This window comes from Syngnathus typhle, linkage group LG3 (assembly GCF_033458585.1).
Source record: "Syngnathus typhle isolate RoL2023-S1 ecotype Sweden linkage group LG3, RoL_Styp_1.0, whole genome shotgun sequence".
Classification (NCBI taxonomy): domain Eukaryota; kingdom Metazoa; phylum Chordata; class Actinopteri; order Syngnathiformes; family Syngnathidae; genus Syngnathus; species Syngnathus typhle.
Genome location: NC_083740.1, coordinates 18,747,388 through 18,758,465, shown reverse-complemented (window position 1 = coordinate 18,758,465; position 11,078 = coordinate 18,747,388). Strand labels below are relative to the sequence as shown.

The window sequence follows — 11,078 nt, the reverse complement described above, 5'->3', positions numbered from 1 at the left end:
CTTTATACTGGTCTATGGACACGCCTCTTTTTACAGTGAGAGAGAAGCTGAAAGGCTCAGCAGAGAAAAGCCAGACTAAAGCTCTCTCTCTCTCTCTCTCTCTCTCTCTCTCTCTCTCTCTCTCTCTCTCTCTCTCTCTCTCTCTCTCTTTCTCTCTCTCTCTCTCTCTCTCTCTCCCCCTCTGACTCCTACTCACAAACACAATCTTACTCGCTCTGCCTGGTTCTTTTCTCAACCTCGACTGCACAAAGGAGGAACCGACAAAATTCTGTCCCGCTTATTTGCAAATGCAACTCTCATTACCTTCACAAACTGTTCTGGGCCAAGAACTAACTGGTTGTGCTGACCCCCGGTTTTACCTGTGAGACCACAACAACAGCAAACGTGTGTGCTCATGTTTGCTTGAAAAAATGCGCACAAGCCCAATATGCCATGTCTCAGTCCACATGTTCTAATTTGCGGTATCTTGACGTGGGCAGCATTGAAAGGCAAATGGACAGTGTAACCCCTCCTAACAGCACCCTCCTCCACTGGCCCCCAGCCTACAGCCCCCCCACCTCCCCCCACCACACCCAACGGAGTGCAAAGTAAGATTTACCGAAACACTGACTAACAGCTTATTAAGTGGGTTCTCTGATCTGATTCTGCGCTTCTTGTTTGTCCTTCACCCATTCCTTCAAGGTTTTGAACAAGATTTTATTAATCTGCATCGCCCCACCCCCCTGTTCAATCGCCTCCTTTTTACCATGGAAACCTTGCGTGTATTGTACTGCCTTTATGAGTATGCTTTTTTTTCCCTCAGGCTGGTTGCCACGGTGGCCCATGGGCAGCCGCCAAGGCTTACAACCCAGGTGGGTGCTTCACTGAGTTTTGTTCATTCTGATGAGCCAGGCACTTCATGTGCACTTGTTTCATCTGATTAATAATGCCTGCTATTTGTTTATTTTGAAATAATGCTTGTCATTGAGCTAAATGTGCTTTCACTTGCGAATATTTCCCCCCAAAGCATGTATCTATGTGTCTTAGTTTCTCATTGTTTCTTGTTTTCATAATGCCTTATTAAGCAGTTTTTTCAAACAGTATTCAAATGTCAAATGTTTACTCAATTGGGTATCTTGATGCAGCATTCATGTTTTTGAGGTCTATGAATAAGTTTATTTTAGCCACAGGATGGCGTAGTTGCTCCTTGAAATAAAACAATCATGTGGATAGATTTGATGTCATTATCAGTATCGATTATTTAATTCAGTCAAAAACATCATGCTGAAGCCCCAAATATTCATATTCAAATGATAGAAAAGCTCATTTGGTCCTCTAAAGACTGGTCGCTGGTGCATTTTGAATTTGCATCTTCTTCGTTGCTCCACCTTGTTTGAAATGAGGTCTGTTCCTTTAAGTGATTTCTCCAAAAGTCCTTTTAGTGATGATGCTTATATTCCATATTCACAGAAACTGGTGGAATGTGAAATCTTCCACAGAGTGAGCAGAACTTTGTCGACTGGAAAGCACAAATTAGGTAAGCAAGTTAGTTATTTCTAGATTTATTCATATTTATTCATGTACCCCCCCCTACTCAAGAAAATAAAATAAAATTGAGAACGATTATAAAAACATTTTAACACCACGAGGCTTTGATTAAGAAGAGGCCTTTTGCCTGTGCATTTATCGCATCTCTTAATACAAATTGTCATGGACAATTGTATTTCTGAAAAACATCTGTTTCATTTACATTCTATTTTTAATCATATGAATTAAGTCCACATTAAATTGTACAAGATTATATATTTCCATAAATTCGAGGGCGCAATTATTTTTGCAAGTGTTGGTGTCTTAGTGTGGAAAGTTTTTTTTTTTTTTACACTTGTGCAAACATGGCAGGAAATACTCGTGCAGTGCATGTCTCTCAAGTTGGGCTAAATGTAATGACAGGGTCGAGCAATCAACCGTGGACTTCTGGTTTTGCTTAAAATAAACCGCTTTTCATGCGTTCTTACCACCTGACTATCTTTGTTAGAAAATTGGTCTCCTTTTACAGAACAACTTTTTCCAACATGAACACAGACAAGAATCCTGGATTTGTACCCACAATAGGAAATGGGATTGGTGAGTGTTCTGTTCCTTCTCTAAAGTGGTACTCTTGTAATCCTGCTACTGTACATGACATTTTAAAGTTATGTAAGGTACTCACAAATGGAACAGAAGGTGATGGTGGCCCGTCAATTGTACTTTACTGTAATTGCACAAGAACTTTCCCTTTGAGCAATTTGATAAATTATGTCTGGGGATGATCATTTTACAGAAACATAGATGGAGGCAAAGCCTTTTAAGATGCTATGCTTCTTTCTCAGACAATTTCACTCCTGGTGCAAATGCGAAGTCATTGGAGGAGGAAGAAAGGAGTATCTCATTCACAGATAATGAAATGCAGGGCCTTAAAGGTAGGATACACCAGCTAATACTTTTTTGTGCAACATTTTATACAGGTTAGGGGAATCTTTACAAACCCCACAAGCTCACTTCATTAACAGCCACACAAGCACGTGGCGGATCACCACCTCAGTTCTGTGTTTGGCACAAGATTTGCTAAGCGCTTGAGCAATGGTTCTCAATAGTTATCGCCCAGGGACCAAATGTTCCTATTATTGCAAAGTCATGTTTTCATAATCCTTAATTTACCAGATAATGGGTATTTTCAAGCAGTATTGAAATGTGAAATTGAGTATCAACAACAATGACCCATGTTTGAAGATAACCTCTGAAAATACATGTACAGTATTTAATTTTTTTAAATGCAATTCCAAACAAGTTTCATACACAGTACCACCAAAACAGATGGCTAGCTATAAAGGCTGGGCTTGCACTGTATTTTTGGGGGGTTACAGAGTAGCTAGTAACTAGATCACAAGCGAGTTAAAGTTTCCTGAAGCTTACCCAATCTTGCTATATTGTATGCGGGACCTTGATTCACCAATGTTCTGAAAAAAAATTCTGAATACATTATAATTTCTTATTAGCTGTCTGCGACCCACCAAAGAACAGAGTGGCTAATGACTAGATCACAAGCGAGTTAAAGTTTCCTGAAGCTTGCCCAATCTTGTTATATTCTAAGTGGGACCTTGATTCACCTCTGTTCTGAAAAATGAATATGAATACATTATAACGTTTTATTAGCTGTCCGCGACCCACTTTGAGTCCAAAACCACAATTAAGAATCTCATTTGTGATGCATCATCTGATCTGGTTCATTCATTTTTGTTTTATTTATCCAAAGAGTCCAGAAAATGGGAAGATTTTGGTTTCTGGAAAATTCTACCTTTATTGCAATGTTACCAGTGTTTTTTCAGAGAATTGCAAACCCTCTGAGTTCACATTCGTGAAAAGGTCACTTCATTGTAGATTCTGCCAATTACCTTTTCCAGCGCATTCTTGACTTCTGTTGACATGTTTTTTTTCCTCAAAGTAAAATACTCAGACATCATTCGCTTGATGGCAAAAAGTCATAGCATATTCTTAAATGGCCAAGTGAGTTACCTAATCTCAACTCAAAAATGAGCGCATTCTATTTACTGAAATCAAAACTGAAGTCAACAAGAACCACAGCTCCAGGCAGCTCTTAACTACAAAAGATTTTCAGCCAATAATTAAAAATGCTAGTTGTGTTTGCAAATTTGTTCCATATGCTTTTCCATCAATTCATTAATTCATCCACCCATTTTCTTCCATTGATCTGGGATTGGGTCACAGGGCATCATCTTAAAGAAGAAGTGAACCCAAAATTTTCTTTACAATAACATGTACATGGACCCACTAGTCTAAACATGACGTTCAGATGTACGTTTTGTTTGTGGAATATGAATTAAACAGGCAAAGTCCACCATCTGAGGAGGTGGCCATTTTGCCACTTGCTGTCGACTGAAAATGACATAGCAATGACAATGACAGCCAATCACAGCTCAGCTTTAGAAAACTGATGAGTGATTGGTTGACAGCTCCACCCTTTTTCACCCAAGTGACTAAGACATGCAGCCACAAGTACGATGACATCCATCCATCCATCCATCCATTTTCCGAACCGCTTAGTCCCCACGGGAGTCGCGGGAGTGCTGGAGCCTATCCCAGCAGTCATCGGGCAGTAGGCGGGGGGACACCCTGAACCGGTTGCCAGCTAATCGCAGAGCACACAGAGAAAAACAACCATCCGCACTCGCACTCACACCTAGGGACAATTTGGAGTCTTCAATCGGCCCACCAAGCATGTTTTTGGGATGTGGGGGGAAACCGGAGTGCCCGGAGAAAACCCACGCGGGCCCGGGGACATACAACACAAAAATGGTCATTGTACTGAGGCCCAAGTTGTCCGCCAGGCCCGTCTCCAAAGGGGGTCTCTGGTGTCCTGCGTCCAGGAAATTGTGTCTGGTTATAGCATTCGTCGTAGGGGGTCTTAGAGCCGTGTTTTTATTTTGGTCCCTCACGTAAGACCTGTTTGCCATGAGTGGCCCTGCCAGGTGTATAAAGCTCAATTCAATTTAGCTCCTTGGCTCATTGGGACACGCAAACCACTCCGTCATGATGAGGTGACTGCTCAGGCAGCGGCAAATCATTTTTAGACACTTAAAAACAGAAGCATTCTACATAAAATATCTGTCATTCCCAACTAGCAATGGTAAATAAACGTGACATACACTTCAATCAGTTCAAATCAATTGAAATTATTTTCTGTCATTGTCCAAATTCTAGACAAACTAGATTAGTGTTTCTAAATGTCTTTTTTTAAATGAGATGATGTTTCTTCTTCCTGCTCCACTTAAGTCCTTCTAGATTCTCTAAAGCCCTGCTCTGCAGTGCATCTGCATCATGCATGTGGTTTATTGTGCTTAGAGCCAGCACTCTATAGGGCTCTGTGTGTGCAAAGTTTCCATTGCACATCTGAACATTTCCCATGCGCTGGGCTGCTTGTCTATCGCTGCCGAGACCACGGTGTGGTTTTTGGATAGACCTGAATTCACTGGTGGTCGGTTGAGACACAAGGTATCAAAGAAAAGTCACGCAAACAAGCCCTGAGGACATGTCATTGTGTCAGCATGTGGCCAGAAGCCGCATAAAGAATGTTTTAAGTTAAATAAGGACATAAGGTTAAGTTACTGCCTGGTTTCAATGTTTTGTCAGGAGAAAAATACCCAGAAGGAATGGAATTCCCTGCTGCATTTTTCACCTATCCTGGTTCTAATTTATGTGTATTCGCTGAAGATTCCTTCCCCTAATCTTCAGCACACATCTGACTTGTTGTGATTTGCCTGAATTCTTCTTTAGCCTGCATGGAGTCATGCTAGGATTTATAGTTAAGTAACAACTATAAACCTACGTGTTCTGTAAACATTTATTGTGCCTTATGTAAATTGCTTCTTACTTTGTTCTTATTTAGGCATGGTAAAGGTTGAGGATGAAGAGATTGAAACCAATGAGACACATCCTGAAGCTGACAAAGAAAAAGCAGTTTTGCCAATGGACCAAAAAGAGGAGGAAGGAGTGGAGGAAGAATACGATGGTGACAGGACCGAAGATGACGATGACAATGATGAAGAGAGAGATTCCGTGGCTGAGCCAGAGGACTTGTCGCTGGTGGACTATGCGCTTTACAACAGCACAGCTCTGCAGGATGCCTCAGCAGGAGCCACATCAGAGAGGCCTTACATGACAGGAGGCACGACTCCCCACATGCAGTCACTGGGGAAGCTTAACTGTGACATCTGTGGCTTGTCCTGCGTCAGCATCAACGTACTGCTGGTGCACAAACGCAGTCACACGGGTAAGCACAGGAACCTAATCGACACCTCGCATCATACAACACTTGTGCAATCATCACTCTCTTAACACCTCGAGTAGATAAGCGTTTTGTGCAAGGTGGATAAAATAAAATCGCTCACGTAGCAAAGATGGCCACAATGGTTTGAATCCAACCTTTGTTTCAACATACACACTGCTGTTCTTCATATTATCATAAAAGATCTTAACATGCCCGCATGTCTTGCATTAACTAGCTGATGATTATGGCAAGTCAATAAATGTCCACCCAACAGATTATTTCTTTGAGTGTACTGCAAAATAACATTTTATCATTCATAAATGTCAGAAAAGTAAAAAAAACTATATATATATATATATATATATATATATATATATATATATATATATATATATATATATATATATATATATATATATATATATATATATATATATATATATATATATATATATAAAAAGAAAAAAACTTAACTTCCTACTGAACCTTTGAGGATGTCTGACAGACAAATGGAGAGGAAACAGGAAAGGGTGTGTTACAGTTGCGGTACAGTCACCTAGTGGCGTTTTATAGATATTGCATGGGGAAAAGAAGTCCTGTACAGTGGCTGTAAAAGTCGACAGACCTCTTTTCAAATGCAAGGTTTTTTGTCGTATCATTTTTTTTTATATCATTTGAACAGGGGTGGGGAGATTTTCTATCAACACAATATGTCAGGTAAAATAATAAGAAATTTAAGCCTTCTGGTTGTTTTGTCAGTATGTTGATATTCAACATTGCATTCTTGTGAAACAAAACAAAAAAATGTTTCCAGCACATTAAAAATTTGCTCACTCATTGACAGTCACATACTTTCTACTGGTACTTCAATTTCCGTCTACTTGGTAATTAGATTTTTAATTGATAATGGATGCATATTCACTATATACATATATTGACTAGTTTTATGTTGTACTGCCTTTCTAATGTCAGTTCTATGATTATTATATTGTTTTCTTTCGTGTTACATTATGCATGTGGACGCTATGAGCTCCACGTTTTGTTTAACTTTAGAGGTATATTTTTCCAGAAAATGTTCTCTGAACGTCATATTGTAAGATTTTTGGTATATTCAACCTTGTAGTTTCACTGTGTATAGAGCATGCTGCTCTTGCAGCTATATACCACTGTATCAGGTACACTTGGCAATTTAATAGGACCAAATACCAGTACTAAATCACAAATTTGTGAAGGGCAGGTTATTTTTAAGCTGTTATTACAGCTTAGTATTTGTGGAACTGTGCCTAATTAATTGTGTGTTTATGATATGGCCACATTTTTAGGGAGGGGGGTGAAAAAATCATGTCCCAGCTTTACTCTCAGAGGACTGTTGTGGTTGTTCGTTATTGTGGTCCGTGTCGATTTTTGTTCTCTCGTTGTTTTTCTCAGTCATGTGAGAAAACAGTTTGGAAGTTTCTGACAATGACTGTGGATGGTGCTTGGTTCCCTTTTCAAAGATGGTGGCTTTTTGATAGGGTTTATGCAAGTCACTACGGTCAACCTAGAAAGCTGTAAAGACCTCTTGACACATCTGGCTAGAAGAAGTTATCAGAACACTTTGCAGAAATATTTTCAAAGAAATCATTGGCACACACACATACACACACACGCACACATGATTCAGTACGGTATTTTATGGGTAAACGTTTTATCCCTCCCAGGTGAGAGACCATTCCATTGTGCTCAGTGTGGGGCTTCTTTTACCCAGAAAGGAAACCTGCTTCGCCACATCAAACTACACTCCGGGGAGAAGCCTTTCAAATGTCCCATGTGCAGCTATGCTTGCCGCCGACGTGACGCCTTGAGCGGGCACCTGCGCACCCATTCTGGTACCAACCACATACACACACCCCGATGCACTGATGCGCCATGCACCTGTGTCTTGTTTTGTCTTAACCCCGCGCATTTTGATTTCTGCTGTGGTTGCAGAGCTTTTCCAGTAAGAACCTTCTATGCCTTATCACACATATCCCCCATGACTGTCAAAACTATCACTTTCAATTTATGTGCTTCACCTTCTGGTAGGCTGCTCGTCATCAGCTTTCTGGAAATGTTGGGCTTAGAGAAATAATACTGTTATTTATCCATCTATTTTCTGTCCTGCTCAAGTTTGGAGGGGGGGGGGGGATGCTATTTGTATTGGAAAAAGAAAATCTTTTCCCTGAGTTTGAATGTGTTGTCCACAGTAGAGAAGCCCTTCAAGTGCACCCTCTGCAGTCGCAGTTACAAGCAGCGCAGCTCCCTCGAGGAGCACAGAGAGAGGTGCCATGTGTACATTCGCAGCAAAGTACCTGCTGAGAAAGGTGAGAAGCTATTGTGCTTTTATCATCCATCTCAATAGACATACAGCACTGTAGCTGTGCGGTTAGATGACTCACAGAGCTCTTATTGATTATACTGAATGGCTTGTTTTTACGGGCTAGTAAATGATTGCTGCTGGCCCTTCATTACAGCAAAATAGGTTACGTATGAGGTGGTGTGATGCTTAACTGCTGCTTAACAGACCACTTCCCCTCCTTGCAGTAGCACCGCAGAGCCATGTAGGGCACACGTTTAATCCAGCTCATGCAAACCAACATGATGCCTTTGCATTCTCTAGGAGCATGCGACACGAAACGCACAGTGTCATGCCTATGTGGTCACCAAATGTCATACGTTTAGGCCTGATAGTTTGTTTGTGGTGAGGAAGTACATCCTCAGTCTGCTCTGGTGAAGCATAAGTGAGGTCAAAGGAACTTTTCATCTTACATCGATGTCTTGTACTTCCTTTGCCTCAAGCTGCTGAGGTGTGATTCACTCAATTTTTACATCCAAGGTAGGGAGGAAAGTGGAGACACTCTTTGATTATTTTGTTTGTTTCTTAAAATAACTTCAGTCATTTCCTTGTTTAGTTCTTACTCTAGGCGATCATTAAGCCTCTTGTGCTCTCGTTTTGTGAGGCAGACGACAGTCACCTATCAAGGACTCAGATGGGCACTGAGCGTGCTCTGCTACTTGACAGGCTGGCCACAAATGTAGCCAAACGCAAGAGTTCCATGCCGCAGAAGTTTACAGGTAAGTAAATCATAGGATTTTTACAGTGAGATGTTTTCCACATGGACTGACGTTTTTAAATTGCAGTGACTGTCAACATAATTCCACTTTTCCATTCATTGTCTAAATGTCTACCTGCTTGCTACATTCTTTTATTTCAACACTTAAAAATACAAAGCTTCTTCTTTTTTAAATGTTCTGTAATGTAATGTTTGTGCTTTTACATGTGCCTTTATGCTACACTCTATGGACATATTGAGATACACCTAGCGATCCAATCATTAAAGCAATCAAAAGTAGGACTAGACCATATTAATGGATCTGACTTTTCATTATTAAGACTTGTTGACAAATTCTATGGTTTCAAACAGTTTGGAGAAAGGCCAGAATCGGCATGATTCTTTTCTTTCCTTTTCAGTTTCTATAGGTGTAGGGTGTCCGTAAAGTGTAGTTTTGAGTGAGCTCATACAACATTTATTTATTCATCGGTTCAAGTTTTTTGTTGTCCTCGCTACTCGTCTGTCTATTGTCTGCCTCCATGTCTCGCCAGGACCCTGACAGAATTGTCTCAGCCGCCCTCAATTCTCATCTCCGACTTTGTCATAGCAGGCTACAGATGAGTGCGTAAGGAAACAAGATAAGGAATGTGTTGACTTGGTAGGTTTGGTTTCAAATGAACTTGAAAATATGACTAACATAAAATGATCAAAATGTCATTCTGTGGCTGACTTGGAAAGTTTGTTCATACACACAAAGCCATTTTTGGTTGCTTGATCACCTTGGTTGTAGCGTCACAATTGGGTCTAAAGCTGGCTGCATGCATGAGGGTTTATGGCCCAGGTGTCAAACCCAAGGCCCGGGGGCCAGATACTACGGCCCGCCACATCATTTTATGCGGCCCGCGAAGACAAATTGTGCATCAAATTCGTGTATCATTACTAAAATTGCAAATTGTCTTCACTTTTAATATCTTTTTTTAAATATTTGACCAGCTTTTACTCATCTGATTTGAAAACAAGTTATTTATCAGTTTGTTTTGTAGCTTTTACTGTATATAATATGAGGTGCTCATACATTTATTTCGGTTGACAGTCATGATGGCCTTCTGAAAGAAGCTATGACTACGATGCGGCACACAAAAAAAATTAGTTTGACACCCCTGGTTTATGGGCACAACACCTCCAAATGTTGATAAATGAAGTAAGATCTTTCAATAGTATAGTATAACCACTGAAGGAAAAACAAAGTGCTGAGAGTGTAAAAGGTGGAAGGGAGGGGAGAAACGTGAGCAGGTGCCTCTCCGTCTGTGGTGCTGAGTCATTTGCGTCCTACCAGCTCTCTATTCTTGCTATGCCTCCAAGCGCAACTGCTTCCTCTCTGGATTCTTAAATCTTTTGACCTGTGAGTCTTGCGTCCTCTTGTTTCTGTGTGAGGTTCTCTTTTGCTGAGGGTATATTTACCTTCTCCTCAAACCTCAAGTGGACCCTCAAGAATTTCTACTTGATTTCTTTTTTTAGAAACATCTTGCAGTGTTGCTCTCAGTGTGTGCTTCTTGGTTCCAACTCTAAAATGATGTGAAATGAAATACTTGACTTGAGCATGCTTTGTTTTTGTGGTGTCGATCTAGGTGATAATGGTGTCTGTCTGGACCTAAGCTTGAACAGGAACGCAGCTCACCTTCAGGACCCTCCATTAGGCTCCCCAGGGCCTGACCCGCACTGCCAACAGCCATTAATGCGTTCGGGCACAGAAAGCGATGTGGCTCACTCCCAAAGGCCGTACCCAGTTCTGTTAAGCCGCAATGACATAAATTCTATTGGCCTCACTAACGGCCACAAAATGATTATGCCGTTGCCAGGTTTCCCTCACACGTCCCAGCAACCTCCTGGCATGGATGTGTTCAATGCTGATGGCCCTCAGGGATCTCCTTTCATGTATAGCTTGGGCCACTTGCTGGGCGGGCTGAACCATCAGAACGGGATCCCGCATTCTCAGCCTATACCCTTATCACCCCTGGAGGCTTTGCAGGTGACACGGGCTGATGGAGAAGCTGGTGGGATGCCTGGGGCCTTGTACTCTTGCAGTCACTGCAAGGTGATCTTTCTTGACTACGTCATGTTCACTATCCATATGGGCTGCCACGGCTTCCGCGACCCGCTTGAGTGCAATGTGTGTGGCCATCGTAGTCGAGACCGCTACGAAT

At 41.3% G+C, this 11,078-nt stretch overlaps 1 protein-coding gene across 7 annotated transcripts in view; it reads left to right on the top strand.

Moving 5' to 3' along the window:
• Positions 1–730: 730 nt before the first annotated feature.
• The window catches only part of LOC133151677 (zinc finger protein Aiolos-like), an 11,104-nt gene continuing 756 nt past the window's right edge, over positions 731–11,078 (top strand). The window contains exons 1-9 of one of the 7 annotated variants that reach the window (XM_061274902.1): positions 789–851; positions 1,450–1,516; positions 2,036–2,103; positions 2,349–2,438; positions 5,423–5,806; positions 7,504–7,671; positions 8,029–8,145; positions 8,786–8,896; positions 10,503–11,078. The exon at positions 10,503–11,078 is cut by the window's right edge and continues 756 nt beyond it. In XM_061274902.1, the coding sequence (XP_061130886.1) occupies positions 2,052–2,103; positions 2,349–2,438; positions 5,423–5,806; positions 7,504–7,671; positions 8,029–8,145; positions 8,786–8,896; positions 10,503–11,078 (1,498 nt within the window). In that variant the 5' untranslated portion in view covers positions 789–851; positions 1,450–1,516; positions 2,036–2,051. Of the gene's footprint in view, positions 852–1,364; positions 1,517–2,014; positions 2,104–2,348; positions 2,439–5,422; positions 5,807–7,503; positions 7,672–8,028; positions 8,146–8,785; positions 8,897–10,502 lie in introns of those variants that run through there. The other 6 variants (XM_061274903.1, XM_061274905.1, XM_061274901.1 and 3 more) reach the window with 6 other exon arrangements.